Source organism: Trichomycterus rosablanca, chromosome 6 (genome assembly GCF_030014385.1).
Source record: "Trichomycterus rosablanca isolate fTriRos1 chromosome 6, fTriRos1.hap1, whole genome shotgun sequence".
NCBI classification, from domain to species: domain Eukaryota; kingdom Metazoa; phylum Chordata; class Actinopteri; order Siluriformes; family Trichomycteridae; genus Trichomycterus; species Trichomycterus rosablanca.
This window is the reverse complement of record NC_085993.1, coordinates 43,517,532-43,534,989: the sequence shown is the minus strand read 5'-3', so window position 1 is coordinate 43,534,989 and position 17,458 is coordinate 43,517,532. Positions and strand designations below refer to the sequence as shown.

The following is a 17,458-nucleotide window of genomic DNA, read 5'->3' as shown; positions in this document are numbered from 1 at the left end:
GCTGTAAGTGATCCAGTAGGCATGCTTCTGCTTTTTTTTAAGTCTGGGATAGACAGGATTACAGAATTTCCTAGAAGTCAGGGCTTGAAAAAAACATTTTAATGATTTAAATTCCTTTCCATATTTATACCTAAAATTATTTTTATCTTTTAAACCTGCAATTCCATCTTTGTTTTCCACTTAAACAAGTGTCGTCAGAGCATGTGTTTCAATGAAAAGGATACAACTGAAGGAAATCTGACCTTTTACAAAGGAATTTAAATGGTTGTTTTCAGAAATGTGCTTAGTTACCTTTCAAATTCTTAAATTCATGTACATTCATTCATTCATTGTCTGTTTTACAAGCACTTTATCCTATTTAGGGTTGGGGTACAACTCACAAAAGGTAGAAAACATTCTGAACAGGTCACCAGTCCATCACAGGGTGCACACACACACTGACTGCATGTCTTTGGACTGTGGGAGGAAGCCGGAGCACCTGAAGAGAACCCTCACGAACACAGACATTTAAACTCCACACAGAAAGAACCCAGACTTTCACCTGGGAATCGAACCCAGGACTTTTTGCTCTGAGGCGACAGTGTAATTTTAACTTAAATTGTTATGTTGATTATTTGATTTGTTATTTAAAAAAACATTGTATAATATTCAAGAAACATGCACAAAAAAACATTTTATTTTAGGTCTCAGACTTTTGGCCCACACTGTATATAAAGTTTTTATTTTTAGATACGAAGTTTATTACATTATGCATGTATCAATCTAAGTTAATATACAGTGTATCACAATAGTGAGTACACCCCTCACATTTCTGCAAATATTTCATTATATCTTTTCATGGGACAACACTATAGACATGAAACTTGGATATAACTTAGAGTAGTCAGTGTACAACTTGAATAGCAGTGTAGATTTACTGTCTTCTGAAAATAACTCAACACACAGCCATTAATGTCTAAATGGCTGGCAACATAAGTGAGTACACCCCACAGTGAACATGTCCAAATTGTGCCCAAAGTGTCAATATTTTGTGTGACCACCATTATTATCCAGCACTGCCTTTACCCTCCTGGGCATGGAATTCACCAGAGCTGCACAGGTTGCTACTGGAATCCTCTTCCACTCCTCCATGATGACATCACGGAGCTGGTGGATGTTAGACACCTTGAACTCCTCCACCTTCCACTTGAGGATGCGCCACAGGTGCTCAATTGGGTTTAGTCCATCACCTTTACCTTCAGCTTCCTCAGCAAGGCAGTTGTCATCTTGGAGGTTGTTTTTGGGGTCGTTATCCTGTTGGAAAACTGCCATGAGGCCCAGTTTTTGAAGGGAGGGGATCATGCTCTGTTTCAGAATGTCACAGTACATGTTGAAATTCATGTTTCCCTCACTGAACTGCAGCTCCCCAGTGCCAGCAACACTCATGCAGCCCAAGACCATGATGCTACCACCACCATGCTTGACTGTAGGCAAGATACAGTTGTCTTGGTACTTCTCACCAGGGCGCCGCCACACATGCTGGACACCATCTGAGCCAAACAAGTTTATCTTGGTCTCGTCAGACCACAGGGCATTCCAGTAATCCATGTTCTTGGACTGCTTGTTTTCAGCAAACTGTTTGCTGGCTTTCTTGTGCATCAGCTTCCTTCTGGGATGACGACCATGCAGACCGAGTTGATGCAGTGTGCGGCGTATGGTCTGAGCACTGACAGGCTGACCTCCCACGTCTTCAACCTCTGCAGCAATGCTGGCAGCACTCATGTGTCTATTTTTTAAAGCCAACCTCTGGATATGATGCCGAACACGTGGACTCAACTTCTTTGGTCGACCCTGGCGAAGCCTGTTCCGAGTGGAACCTGTCCTGGAAAACCGCTGTATGACCTTGGCCACCATGCTGTAGCTCAGTTTCAGGGTGTTAGCAATCTTCTTATAGCCCAGGCCATCTTTGTGGAGAGCAACAATTCTATTTCTCACATCCTCAGAGAGTTCTTTGCCATGAGGTGCCATGTTGAATATCCAGTGGCCAGTATGAGAGAATTGTACCCAAAACACCAAATTTAACAGCCCTGCTCCCCATTTACACCTGGGACCTTGACACATGACACCAGGGAGGGACAACGACACATTTGGGCACAATTTGGACATGTTCACTGTGGGGTGTACTCACTTATGTTGCCAGCTATTTAGACATTAATGGCTGTGTGTTGAGTTATTTTCAGAAGACAGTAAATCTACACTGCTATACAAGTTGTACACTGACTACTCTAAGTTATATCCAAGTTTCATGTCTATAGTGTTGTCCCATGAAAAGATATAATGAAATATTTGCAGAAATGTGAGGGGTGTACTCACTTTTGTGATACACTGTATGCACAGGAAGTACAATTGATAACAATCAAATTTTTGGTTTTTCTTACTATATATTAGGTAATACAGGAAGTAGCAGTTATAAATATAAATCTATGTGAGATGGGATTGGCAGAGGTGCTAATCTTGATTTGTCTTTCGTTTTGATCTTTCCTTCCTGTTTCTAATTATGTTTGGAACGTAGTCCTACTTACTAGTTCATCATGCTTTTTCTTAATCGTCTAAAATACCTGAAACGTTTTTAGTCGATCTAAACAAAGTGAAACTTTAAAGTAAAACTTTGAACAAATAAGCTTAAAACAAAAGGCCTATACAGTAAGTATAAGTAAGTGTGTGTTGTGCTGGTATGAGTGGATCAGACACAGCAGTGCTGCTGGAGTTTTTAAATACCGTGTCCACTAGCTGTCCACTCTATTAGACACTCCTACCTAGTTGGTCCACCTTGTAGATGTAAAGTCAGAAACGATCGCTCATCTATTGCTGCTGTTTGAGTTGATCAGTGCTCACAGGACGCTGCCCATGGGGTGCTGTTTGCTGGATATTTTTGGTTGGTGGACTATTCTCAGACCAGCAGGGACAGTGAGGTGTTTAAAAACTCCATAAGCGCTGCTGTGTCTGATCCTCTCATACCAGCACAACACACACTAACACACCACCACCATGTCAGTGTCACTGCAGTGCTGAGAATGATCCACCACCTAAATAATACCTGCTCTGTGGTGATCCTGGGAGAATCCTGACCATTGAAGAACAGCATGAAAGGGGGCTAACACAGCATGCAGAGATACAGAGGGACTACAGTCAGTAATTGTAGAAGTACAAAGTGCTCCTATATGGTAAGTGGAGCTGATAAAATGGACAGGGAGTGTAGAAACAAGGAGGTGGTTTTAATGTTATGACTGATCAGTGTATAATTATTATTAATGTTTATTGTGTGCAACAAATAGTCTTTTTTGTTTGTTTCTTTTACATTTGGGTCACTGTGCAGTTAAAAAGAAAAATAAGAAGTGTTTCAGCTGTTCTGTGGCAATGGAAATGAAGGGAGGTGTCCCGAACTTTGTTAATTACTTACAAATCCCCTGTCTATTTAAAGGTGGTTTTTTGACAGAATGTGTCATTATATTCTTTCTCAGTACTTGGACAGTATTGCACTGCAGGATATAGTATACTGCTACTAATTGTAATGGCAAGAAAAAGTGTAGTTTTTTTCTATAGAGTGATTGCGGAGAAAACCAAGGTGTCAGTGAGTATAATTCTCATTCAGTGAAATAGCTTTTTAAAACTGGGCAGGAAATTGAGACAGGAAGAGGTCTGGTAAACCCAATTCCACAACTGCATGAGGAGTAAAGTTTCTGAGAAACAAACGCTTGTGTGTTGGGGGCTCACAGGACAGCTTAACACTGGTTAAAGAAAGCAAGTCTCAGTTTCAGCTGGAAGGAGAAGACTACAAGCTGCAGGTTTGACAGGTGGAATGGCACTAAAAAACCATTGCTAAGACGGCAAAATAAAAAAGAGGCTGGGTTGGGTCATGCAGTACTGCCATTGATCTTCATTTCATCATATGGTGTTTTCATAAGCCAGGAAGTTGGCGAGAGGATGGTTCCTCAGTTTGTGACATTTACTGTAAAGAATCCTGATCTAAGGAGGCTACCACAGCATTTTGCAGTGCCATGAAGTACCCTGTGGACTATGTCTAGTTTGTCAAGGGTTCATCCTGCAGTAAGATGAAGACCTGAAACATACAGTGTATCACAAAAGTGGGTACACCCCTCACATTTCTGCAAATATTTCATTATATCTTTTCATGGGACAACACTATAGACATGCAATTTGGATATAACTTAGAGTAGTCAGTGTACAGCTTGTATAGCAGTGTAGATTTACTGTCTTCTGAAAATAACTCAACACACAGCCATTAATGTCTAAATAGCTGCAACATAAGTGAGTACACCCCACAGTGAATATGTCCAAATTGTGCCCAAATGTGTCGTTGTCCCTCCCTGGTGTCATGTGTCAAGGTCCCAGGTGTAAATGGGGAGCAGGGCTGTTAAATTTGGTGTTTTGGGTACAATTCTCTCATACTGGCCACTGGATATTCAACATGGCACCTCATGGCAAAGAACTCTCTGAGGATGTGAGAAATAGAATTGTTGCTCTCCACAAAGATGGCCTGGGCTATAAGAAGATTGCTAACACCCTGAAACTGAGCTACAGCATGGTGGCCAAGGTCATACAGCGGTTTTCCAGGACAGGTTCCACTCGGAACAGGCTTCGCCAGGGTCGACCAAAGAAGTTGAGTCCACGTGTTCGGCATCATATCCAGAGGTTGGCTTTAAAAAATAGACACATGAGTGCTGCCAGCATTGCTGCAGAGGTTGAAGATGTGGGAGGTCAGCCTGTCAGTGCTCAGACCATACGCCGCACACTGCATCAACTCGGTCTGCATGGTCGTCATCCCAGAAGGAAGCTGACGCACAAGAAAGCCCGCAAACAGTTTGCTGAAGACAAGCAGTCCAAGAACATGGATTACTGGAATGCCCTGTGGTCTGATGAGACCAAGATAAACTTGTTTGGCTCAGATGGTGTCCAGCATGTGTGGCGGCACCCTGGTGAGAAGTACCAAGACAACTGTATCTTGCCTACAGTCAAGCATGGTGGGGGTAGCATCATGGTCTTGGGCTGCATGAGTGTTGCTGGCACTGGGGAGCTGCAGTTCATTGAGGGAAACATGAATTCCAACATGTACTGTGACATTCTGAAACAGAGCATGATCTCCTCCCTTCGAAAACTGGGCCTCATGGCAGTTTTCAAACAGGATAACGACCCCAAACACAACCTCCAAGATGACAACTGCCTTGCTGAGGAAGCTGAAGGTAAAGGTGATGGACTAAACCCAATTGAGCACCTGTGGCGCATCCTCAAGTGGAAGGTGGAGGAGTTCAAGGTGTCTAACATCCACCAGCTCCGTGATGTCATCATGGAGGAGTGGAAGAGGATTCCAGTAGCAACCTGTGCAGCTCTGGTGAATTCCATGCCCAGGAGGGTTAAGGCAGTGCTGGATAATAATGGTGGTCACACAAAATATTGACACTTTGGGCACAATTTGGACATGTTCACTGTGGGGTGTACTCACTTATGTTGCCAGCTATTTAGACATTAATGGCTGTGTGTTGAGTTATTTTCAGAAGACAGTAAATCTACACTGCTATACAAGTTGTACACTGACTACTCTAAGTTATATCCTAGTTTTATTTCTATAGTGTTGTCCCATGAAAAGATATAATAAAATATTTGCAGAAATGTGAGGGGTGTACTCACTTTTGTGATACACTGTATATCCACAATATGGCAGAAATGCTTTGGAAAACAAGAACAAGTTGTTAGGTTTCAATTTATGATATGGCCTAGTGTCCCCAGAGTTAAACTCCATGAAGCTGGTTTGGGATGAACTGAACCGAAGGGTGAAAGTAAAGCAACCTACAAGTGTAACATGGTTGTGGTGACCTCTGCAAGAGTACATATAACCCCCCTTTCCCAGATATAACTACTCGTGTGTGCAGATGCCTGACCATCTGATAGCCCTGAGATTTGAACCCCAAATCACAGTCGTAGTGAGCTAGAATATTTTGTCACTGTTTTACCTGAGCGCCATATATTGAGATATAAATTGGCGTGAATATCATTAAACAACTTTGACCAGTACTGTATTTGCTACTGACAATGTAGACAAAGGTTTTTCAACCTCTCCTAGCTTTGATAAGGGCAGTGGTTGCCACTGGATGAGAGTGAATACATGGTTAAGTGTGTGATTGGTTGCCCCCTGTGTTTTCTAGTCAATAGCAATAGTCACTATAAAGTTTATTATTATTTATTAGAATTTTAATGTCATGTTTTACACACTTTGGTTACATTCATGACACTAGATTAATCAGTTTACAAGTTTAATATCAAACACAGTCATGGACAATTTTGTATATCCAGTTCACCTCACTTGCATGTCTTTGGACTGTGGTAGGAAAACTGAGCTCCCGGAGGAAACCCACGCAAACACGGGAAGAACATGCAAACTCCATACAGACCCAGACCAACCCCACCTGGGGTTTGAACCAAGGACCTTTTTGCTGTGAGGCGACAGTGCTGCCCACTGAGCCACCATGCTGCCCTCACTATAAAATAATAATATCATTTGTTGAATTTGGGGATATAGAACTGATTATTAGCATATAGCTATTTGTGATGGTTCAGCTCTGTATTTATCAGGCTTTTTTGATACTATTTAATCTTTATTACCAATCCAGGTGGAGGTGTTCTAGCCATGATGGATAAGATGTCAAGTTTTCTGCACATTGGGGACATTTGTTCCCTGTATGCAGAGGGATCCACCAGTGGCTTCATTAGCACTCTTGGGTAAGTGCAGTTATGTCAATTGAAAAGTAATTAATAACAGTAACACTCTATTAGGTCCATTTATTTTGATTATTTAGATTGAAATTCATTCTATTAGTAGTGTGGGCAATAGAACTGGCCAGTATCATGAATAGGCACCTGGTGGTTGGGCGTACCCCTGATATTCATGCTTACTTAGGTTTACATCAATGGCTCATAAGTAGCCTTTAAATTTAACAGCATTATGTACTGTGTCCAGCTGACCGACAGCACAGCTGAGATTTAAACTCAAGAGCTTGGGATCTCAGCACTGGATTTACAAATAATTAATTCATAAATGATTTACTGGTTTATCCTTTAGCCCTGTACAGTTAGGTCTGATATTTATAAACTATGCAACTGACAATGTAGACTGTTCAACCTCTCTTCGCTTTGATTAGGGCAGTGGTTGCCACTGGATGAGAGTGAATAAACGGTGTGGGATTGGTTGCCACCTGTGTTTTCTGGTAGGCTTTGGACCTACTTCAACCCTAAGCAGGATAAAGAAATTACTAATGATCAATAAATGATTTCAGAATATATATATATATATATAATCAATTCACAAATCATTTTAAATCAGTTTTACTAGTTTATCTTTTAGCCCTGTACAGTTAGGTCTGATATTTATAAACTATGGTTCCCTGCCAACTAGGGTTGGCTCGTCAGTAAGTGTGTGTTTGTGTTTGACTGATCGTGGGACTTGGATCATGTGGATTTGTTGTTTTGAGCCACAAATGACAAAATCTGTAGTAGGAATGCAGCTGTCCCTACTCCCACCCCCACACAATTCAAACATACACCCACACGTATTCATACCATTTTAATGCTACTCTACAGGCATTTTAGATTTGCATAATAACTAATGTCTATTTTTTGTTGTAAGGTTGGTTGATGACCGTTGTGTGGTCCAGCCGGGTGCTGGGGACTTGAACAACCCACCAAAGAAATTCCGGGGTAAGATGTGTGCTAAGTGTGTGCGTTTTTATGTTAGTAAATGATCTGATCTATTTTAAGCTCATCCAGAGGAAGTAGAGAGAGTGATGTCAGTCTGAGGGGTCAAAGTTGAACTATCCCCTAAGAAAATAGTGTGGTCACAGAAATCACATAAGCAGGAAGTTTTTGTTTCTTTAGTATTTCTTATACTCAATTTATTTTAAATAGAGTATATTTCAGGTGAATAAATAGACTTTTGTTTAATGTTAATGTTTGTTCAAGTATCATGCAACAAGTTAATGCATATGTTTCTCTTGTTTTAATGCATTTGATTGTTAATCTTAGATAATTAGTACCAACTCAATGTATCAATCACAATTTTGATGGTTTGGGCTTGGCATCTAGTCCAGAAAGGCAGTGGGCATCATTTATTATTTTACCTTTCCTCCTCCTTCTTCTTCTTCTTATTATTATTATCTGTCATTATATTAATTGAAACTGAGTGGTGGAGTATTTAGAATGTGGATGAAACAAATTAAATTTGCTAGTCCTAAGGTTTAAGTGTTTGCGTCTAACGTTCTTGTTTTACCATGTTTGTTTTTATTAGGATTTTAACATGTTTTACACTTTGGTCACATTCATGACAGGACATGTAGTTACTCATTACACAAGATTCATCAGTTCACAAGGTTATATCAAACACAGTCATGGACAATTTAGTACCTTCAATTCACCTCACTTGCATGTCTTTGGACTGTGGGAGGAAACCGGAGCACCCGGAGGAAACCCACGTGGACACGGGGAGAACATGCAAACTCCACACAGAGAGGACCCGGACCGCCCCACCTGGGGGTCGAACCCAGGACCTTCTTGCTGTGAGGCGATCGTGCTACCCACTTAGCCACCGTGCCACCCGTTTTGCCATGTAAAGTTAGTAGGTTAGTTAGTTAAAATAATTCTGTCCATGCTAAAGCCTACACTTAAAAAAGTTGTGTTGCCATGGAAACGACCAACACAAAAGACTGCTCTGTGCTAGCTTTAACACATTTTTAACAGCATTTCACACACTCCTTATACAAAGCGTGAATGTGTTATTGTGTGTCTGTTTCGGCTAACAGGATTACTATAGGGGCATGTACATGTGCAAGTGACACTGAGTAGCCAGAAGAAGCAGTGAGTGTATGTGTGTACATGTGTGTCAGGGTGGGGGTGGGTTGAGGTTAATGATTCAGAGAAAGAGATGCGGAGGGAAAGATGGACGTCCATTGGGCCTCTTTAAAGAGGAATGCATACTATTTCCTCGGAATATAAACACACACAGGTTCACACCTTTGCTCCTCACACTGTCGGCCCTTTGATTCAGCTTATTGCATAGTTTTTTTTTCTGACTGTGGATCTATATGTTACCTGACCAGCAATCAGAATGTGTGGATGATTTTGCCTTTTTTTAGCAGAATTCTTCTGGCCACTGACTAATAAGAGAGAAAAGTGTTGAACAGTAAAGCAGAAGAAAAGTCGAGAGGGAAAGCTTGAGACTTGCTTTCTCGTCCTGTCAAAACACAGATCCTCGAAGTTCTACTCTCTGATCTCAGTTTCGTCTTTAACCAATCGTAAAATGTGTGTGTGTGTGTGTGTGTGTGTGTGTGTGTGTGTGTGTGTGTGTGTGTGTGTGTGTGTGTGAGAGAGTGTGTGTGTGAGAGTGTGTGTGTGTGTGTGTGTGTGTGTGTGTGTGTGTGTGTGTGAGTGAGAGTGTGTGTGAGTGTGATATCCTACATTCTTCTGTTTGACCCTAAAGTATTTACTTATTTTATCAACTGAATCTCCAGAAACCAAGAACAGACCTCCTCTCTCTCTGTTCTCAGTTCTCTCTCTCAGCTCTCTCTCTCTCTTGTTTCGTTACTCCAGCACTCCCCCTCTCTCCTTATTTGGTAAGATTGTTGCTCCTGAGGGAACATTGCTTGGCTTTTTCTCCTCACTGTAAATCCCAATTTATAAAGGATGGCTAGCATGTCTATATCTGTGTCTGAACCTACGTGTGCACGTATGAATGAGTGAATTACCATTTTGAAGGCAGGAAACTCCTAATGTTAAGTTGAGTTAACATCACAAATTACAGTGCAAATGTACAACCCAAGTTCATGCATACACAAGCTCACCAATGTACTTTACATATTAGTAAAGTACTTTACATACCTTAGGCTTCCTGGTGATCTTTTTCAGGTCTTATCTTTGCCATAGGCTCAGTTGTCTCTTCCTGTGTTGGCTGTATGAATGGCATTTCTGAACAGATGGTACACATTTTTAAAGCAAGGTGCCACATTTCACCGCAGTCATTAAATTACACTCATAAATCGACATCTTGGTCATTTTGACTAACCAATTGCTAACTTAATTGCCGTAGGATTACTATGGACACCTCATATTGCAAATAACTCGGTAAACGTAAGACACTTGAACGCTATGCGAATAAAAAATGTTAAATCGCTAAACACAAATGTAAACTTTTGAATTTCACAGAAAATTGCATATTACACGGTTTGTGGCGTGATTTTTATGGCCGTGACTTAGGTAGGGTCTTAATTATAGATGTTACATTAGTTATTTAATACTGCTTAAACCTATATCTAAGAAAATGCAGATTGATTTGTTTTACACATGGCATTACACTCAGTTTTTGTCATCTTTTTTGTTTTGTGAGAGGTTAAACAGTTCTAAATATGGCACCACGTTATCTGTTTTACCCTACCACTTGTCAGAACTGTAAAATTTAGAAATGTAGTATTGTAGTTAATACTGACCTATATTCATCATTGCATCAGAATAAAGTTGAATTTAAACTTACCCTTATTCTCTGTTTGATCTGCTAATTTATTTTATTAGACAATTTGACTCAAATATGTGAAATATATATAAATATTATAAAACAGGGTGCACTTTAACAGTATCAATTTCTGGTCCACTTGAAAAAGATTTAAGTGAAGTGGCTTATTTGTTTGTTTATTAGGATTTTAACGTCATGTTTTTACACTTTGGTTACATTCAACATTTATGACAGGAACGGTAGTCACTCATTACACAAGGTTCATCAGTTCACAAAGTTATATTGGACACAGTCTTGGAAAAAAATTTGGTATCTCCCAATTCACCTCACTTGTATGTTTTTGGACTATGGGAGGAAACCAGAGCACCCGGAGGAAACCCACGCAAACACAAGGAGAACATGCAAACTTTACAAAGAAAGGACCCAGACCGCCCCACCTGGGGATCGAACCCAGGACCTTCTTGCTGTGAGGACAGTACTACCCTCTTAGCCACCGTGCCGCCCAAGTGAAGTGGCTTAGAATAAATGATGCGTGAAAGTGATCCACTGCTTAAGCAGGCCATAGATTAGTCTGAAGTTTAAATCTATTGTAAAACCCACAAACAGTCCAAGAATTAATACAACATGACAACATGAGCTTGACAACATTCAACATTTTGGGTCTGTCGTAAACCATATTCAGCTGTATGAAGCTGTCAAATTAGTGTACTACCCTTGATGTCATTAATATTCTCACTCACGCTGTAGTATGCACTATATAATCAGATGCAACTTTTAGCTGTTGTAGGAAATATGATAAATATATATTACCCCTTTGTTGGAGAATATACCATAATAACTGATTTAATTTGGACTCTGTTGGCAAATAGTAAAAAGACTGGCATTTACCATCCTTAGCTTTAGCTCAGTTTAGTATAGCATTAGCCAAGCAGACAGGTAGAAAGCACCATAATCATCATCTAACAATGATTTGTCACCCAGAGGATGACATCTCTTTCCTCCCCAAATTTTTAACCATTTTAAAGTATTCTTTAGTTCAGGACCACTTCCGTAATGTGCCTCTTTGTGCTGTTATTAAGTGATGAGTGCTTCCAACTATGCAGAGAAAAGGAAGTTCTCAGTTTTTAAAGATGGCGACAAAGTGTGGGCCAATTCAGTCGTTGGGGGTCTCTGTGATGCTAATTGTCAGTGGCAGGACATTACTAAACAGAACTTTACTATGTGCCATTAAAAGATGTATACAAATCTGTCTTTCCAGCTGGAATGTACCTCGTTGTTTATATTATCGTCTGTGTTTAATTTATCTCTTCTCATTGTCTCTCGCACTCGTTCTGTCTCCTGCCCAGACTGTCTGTTCAGGCTGTGTCCCATGAACAGATATTCAGCCCAGAAACAGTTTTGGAAAGCTGCCAAACCTGGAGGAACCAGCACCACTGACACTGTCCTGCTCAACAAACTACATGTGAGTGTGCATGTGGGCATGGGAGTGTTTTCCACATGGGTATATGAACATGCAGGATTTGGTTGAACTGAACAGGAGGGCAATAGATTGTGTACTAGCTATTTTAACAGGTAGTGACTGTTGAACAATGTCTTAAATCAGAAATATAATCCAGTAGTGTTACAGTGACAGTTTCAATGACCATCCTAATTTCCAAATCATGCTGCCTTTTATAGCATTGTTTTTAAACATAATATTGGCATAGTCTTGTGTACAGATACGCCTGGAGAGCCTTATGGGATTCCCTTTGGGTATTTTTGAAATAATACATCAGGGCCAAATATTCTTAAATTCTGCCAGTGTGTGTGGTAGGTTCTGTCTCTGTGTAGTAAAAGTGTCCCAACTGGACCTGAAGCTTTAGGAGTGTATCAAGTTACACTTCATTATATGGCCAAAAGTTTGTAAACACCATGACAATGAATCTCATTACAAAATCATGCACATTTGTATGGAGTTGTGCCCCCTTTGTGCAGCCCTAACACTTTTTGTGAAGACTTTCCATTGTCTTTATGGATCTTGTGTTATAAGTAATAAGGCAGGTTGTTCGCATACTTTTGGCCAGAACACTTATTAAATGTTTTAACAGAATTTTAACATATTAACCATTTCTCAAAAATAAATGAGGTAGATCTCAGATTTTCATATTCCTTCCATATTCCTGTCTCTCATAGCATGCTGCTGATCTTGAGAAAAAACAGAATGAATCAGAGAACAAAAAGCTGCTGGGAACTGTCATCCAGTATGGAAATGTCATCCAGGTAAAACGGTCCTCTCTTCCTCACACGCATATTAATCAGCACACACCATCAAGCATGTCAGCTGTGTTTGTCTTTGTAGCTGCTCCACCTGAAGAGCAATAAATATCTGACGGTGAATAAGCGTTTGCCAGCTCTGTTGGAAAAGAATGCTATGCGCGTAACTCTTGATGCTGCTGGTAACGAAGGTTCCTGGTTCTACATCCAGCCCTTCTACAAGCTGCGCTCTATAGGAGACAGTGTGAGTGCTGCATCACAGGACATTCACCAGTGGTTAGATTAACTTAAATGTGTGTATGTATGTGTGTTTTCGGTGTATTTTGATGTGTATGTGTCTTTCTCTATGTATTTGTTTTTTAGGTGGTTATAGGTGACAAGGTGGTTTTAAACCCTGTAAATGCTGGGCAGCCACTTCATGCCAGCAGCCACCAGCTTGTAGATAATCCAGGATGCAACGAGGTATCACATACATTGTTAAAATACATCTGCCATATTTCAAATCTAACAATTTTACCGTTTTATCACTCTCAGCTCAACTGCTATAGAGTGTAATGTGGTAGTTGATGGTCTTTTTTTCATTCTACATTTTATTTAGTCACTTAATTCCAGATGGCTTTCTATTGGGTGTGTCATGCACTACACATATTGTAACTCTGTGTTAAACAGTGCTGTTTTAAAAGTATTTGCCCTCACATAATTTCTTCCAACTACTTTTAATAGAAGATTAAGACAATAAGAGTAAACACAAAATGCAGCTTGATCATTCCACCTGTTCAGGATAAAGATTTATTCAAAACCTTTACTTGAGCAAAGCTTTTTTTTTATTCATCTCTGCTAATTAAAAATATCTGTGTGGAACACATATTTATTAAACACTTACTTGTGTGGTGCAGCAGTCTATTCCACTAGCTCACCAACGCAGAGATGATTGGCTATGTCTGAAGAGGGGGTGGCCAAACCCCTACAATGGATTGGTGCCCTGTCCTTTAATGCAGCTGATAAGATTAAAATTAAATGAGTAAACAATGCCTTTGAATAGGCAGACATTTAAACAACTGAATATCGCTAGTATTTTATACACCTGTTTACACATAATAGACGACAAGATATAAACTTAAAGGGTTTTGAGACCAAGTTATAGGTAAGGGCCCTAATTCACGGCCATAAATTGCGTCACAGATCATAAAATGAGCCGTTTTCCATGTAATATGCAGTTTGCTGTGAAATTCAAAATGTAAGGTTTATGTTTAGCAATTTCATTCGCCTAGCATAGAAATATAAGGTGCGATATGAGGAGGTCCTATCAATCGTATGTCAATTAAGTGTAACAGACTTTTCAGTGGTGTAGTGTGCTGACAATGTTTGATGTTTGTGTTTACGTATTAAGTGCATTTTGTCCCTTTGGGATTCCATAGTAGCTAAAAGCAGCTAAAAAGGCTACTCGGGTAACTGAGTTTGGAAAACTCCCAATCAATTCTGTGAATGATTTTCATCTTGGCTGTGCTGTGTATTGTAGCTTCCATTTATTCTACAATATTATTATTATATATGAGTGTAATTTAATGACTGCTGTTAAATGTGGAACTTTTATTTATAAACCTGTGAAATCTGTGATTTTTTAAAAACCAGGTGAATTTACTAAGGCCCTTTTTATAGGTAAGTCTTTAAGTCTAGTTAAGTCTCAGATGTCCTTTCTCTCTTCTATTTCGGGCGGCATGGTGGCTCAGTGCGTAGCACTGTCGCCTCACAGCAAGAAGGTCCTGGGTTCGATCCCCTGGTGGGGCAGTCCGGGTCCTTTCTGTGTGGAGTTTGCATGTTCTCCCCATGTCTGCATGGGTTTCCTCCAGGAGCTCTGGTTTCCTCCCACAGTCCAAAAACATGCAAGTGAGGTGAATTGGAAATACAAAATTGTCCATGACTGTGTTTAAAATTAATCTTGTGAACTGATGAATCTTGTGTAATGAGTAACTACAATTTCTGTCATGAATGTAACCAAAGTGTAAAACATGACGTTAAAATCCTAATAAATAAACAAACTCTCTTTTATTTCTCTGTGGCTCTGCCTTGTGTTTAACAGGTGAACTCTGTAAACTGCAGCACTAGTTGGAAAATTGTTCTTTTCATGAAATGGAGTGACAACCAAGAAGTCGTTTTGAAAGGCGTGAGCTAAACAAGCTTTTACTCTCACATTTTGTTTATTCATAATGAAGTGTCAGTGTTGAGAAAACAAGAGGATAAAATTGTCTGTGTGTGTGTGTGTGTGTTAGGGAGACGTGGTTCGATTGTTCCATGCAGAGCAGGAGAAATTTCTTACATGTGATGACCACCGTAAGAAGCAGTATGTTTTCCTGCGCACCACTGGACGCCAGTCTGCTACCTCTGCAACCAGCAGCAAAGCACTCTGGGAAATCGAAGTCAGTACAGGTCCTTGCTGTATATGGCATATGGACTTCAAAACATGGATATCTTGAGCTGTCCTGTTCCTGTGTTGGTATGAGTTCTGTGGGAAATAAAGCATGTGTATGTGTGTGTGTTGCAGGTTGTGCAGCATGATCCCTGTAGAGGAGGAGCAGGTTACTGGAACAGTCTGTTCAGGTTTAAACACCTGGCAACTGGTCATTACCTCGCCGCAGAGGTAACTGATATAGCTTGGAGTTACCTATGCCAATTGTAACAAGCTAATTTAGCTTATACATGGCATTAAATATACATGTTAAAACCTAATTATTTCTAGCAAAAATGTTTCTACTAGAAGTTGATATTCTACATATTTTTTATTCTGACTTGTTACAGATCTCTAGTGATTGTCACAGGATGACTTGTTTGTAATGTAGTTTAGACCTATCATGTTCGTTTATATTACATATTTATATATTGTTTACATATTATATTTACTGACTTGAAGGTGAATGTCCACATTTAAAAAAATCCCTTATTATATGACAATTTGATTGGGGTTTTAGTTTTTTACACTGAAACACAATTTCACTTCAGCTTTAGATCACAGAATTCACCAAAACCTTCTAATACTGGAGATCTTTTTCACAGTGTCTACAAATCATAACATCAGAGCTCATAACATTAAAAAGAGAATAAGTTATAACTAGGTGTTTGGGTGACTCAGCGGTCTCAGCGCTGCTATCAGCCAGCCGAGCTCTACACAGACATGAGTGGCACAGCCCTGTGACAGATTGGCACCCTGTTTATGGTGTTCTTGTTTTCAGCTCAGTGTTTTCCAGAGAAACAGAACCCACCACAACAAATTGTGAACATTTATTGTTTTATTTTTTTGAATAGGATAAGATGGCTTACCATGCACAAACTCTCTAGGCAAATGGGCCAGTTTTTCACCACATTTCAATAAAAATTTAATATTTTAAGGTGAAACCACCAAACATTTATCTAGACTTACTGGTTTGAGATATAACGGTGACTTTGCTGAATATACCCTTGATCTTTTTTCTCTTTTCCTTACCAGGTTAACCCAGATTATGAGGAAGAATGCATGGAATATCGTTCCTCTGTGAGTTTTTTTTTTTTTTTTTGTAATTTGTGATGTTTTTTTAATTTGGATTTATACTAATTACTAAATGTAAATACATGTAAGTTAATGTAATGTTTTAGAAACAAAGTGAAAAAAGCTAATTTCATTGATGTTTTGGAAACATAATTAAGATATATATATTTTGTAGATGGACTCTGAACATGACATGATCCGAGCTCGGACACGGACTCAACCGGATAAGGTCATGTACACACTGGTTTCTGTTCCTGATGGTAATGACATCTCGTCTATCTTTGAGTTGGACCCCACTACTCTAAGAGGGGGGGATGCACTTGTGCCAAGGTACATACAGATCATTTATTATTTATTAAAGCAGTAGGGCTTTAGCTTAAAATATCCATACACTTTTCACACAGGTTCTTATCATTAATTCTAACAGAGACAAAACTTGGCCACATGGCCAGTAGTCATACTGGTCATATTGTTAAAGGAATCAGGAATTAAAAATATCATTAAAAATGCTTCAAATAAATTTTTATAATTTTTATAGGATATGGAGTCCTTTAATACCATAAAACTTTATTTGATGATTTATTTAATTTATGGCATTTAGCAGACTCTTTTACCCAAAGCAACTCAAAGGCCTTGCTCAAAGGCAACCTGGCAGTGGTGAGGCATGAACCGAGGACTTTTTTTTATTACTAGTCCAGTACCTTAACCACTGAGCTACCATTACCTAATTATAAGAATTGCATTCATCTTTTCCATTTATGGTATTTAATTCTGTAATTTCCTTCGGGATCAATAAAGTGTTATCTTATCTTATCTTATCTTATCTTAACAGACTTTATCCAAAGCAAATTACAACTGTAACCAAGTACAATCCAAGGGCCCAACAGTGGCAACTTGGCCTTCAGTGACTGATTTCTGATTTCTAATCCAGTATCTTAACCGCTAAGCTACCACTGCTCAAAAATAAGAATTTATAGCACTTAGCAGACACTTATCCAAAGCGAATTACAGTTGTAACCAAATACAAAGCAAGCAACTGAGGGTTAAGGGCCTTGCCTATTGCGCCTTGCTCAGGGGTCCAACAGTGACGACTTTGTGGGGGTGGGACTCAAACCAGCAAACTTTTGATTACTAGC

At 39.6% G+C, this 17,458-nt stretch overlaps 1 protein-coding gene across 1 annotated transcript in view; it reads left to right on the top strand.

Annotated features, from left to right (window-relative positions):
• The first annotated feature begins 6,676 nt into the window (after positions 1 to 6,676).
• Positions 6,677 to 17,458, top strand: part of itpr1a (inositol 1,4,5-trisphosphate receptor, type 1a) — a 44,408-nt gene continuing 33,626 nt past the window's right edge. The window contains exons 1-11 of the mRNA XM_062997935.1: positions 6,677 to 6,774; positions 7,679 to 7,749; positions 11,896 to 12,011; positions 12,722 to 12,808; positions 12,888 to 13,046; positions 13,166 to 13,264; positions 14,883 to 14,966; positions 15,073 to 15,219; positions 15,345 to 15,440; positions 16,284 to 16,328; positions 16,498 to 16,652. Coding sequence (XP_062854005.1) covers positions 6,683 to 6,774; positions 7,679 to 7,749; positions 11,896 to 12,011; positions 12,722 to 12,808; positions 12,888 to 13,046; positions 13,166 to 13,264; positions 14,883 to 14,966; positions 15,073 to 15,219; positions 15,345 to 15,440; positions 16,284 to 16,328; positions 16,498 to 16,652 — 1,151 coding nt within the window. The 5' untranslated portion in view covers positions 6,677 to 6,682. The remainder of the gene's footprint in view (positions 6,775 to 7,678; positions 7,750 to 11,895; positions 12,012 to 12,721; positions 12,809 to 12,887; positions 13,047 to 13,165; positions 13,265 to 14,882; positions 14,967 to 15,072; positions 15,220 to 15,344; positions 15,441 to 16,283; positions 16,329 to 16,497; positions 16,653 to 17,458) is intronic.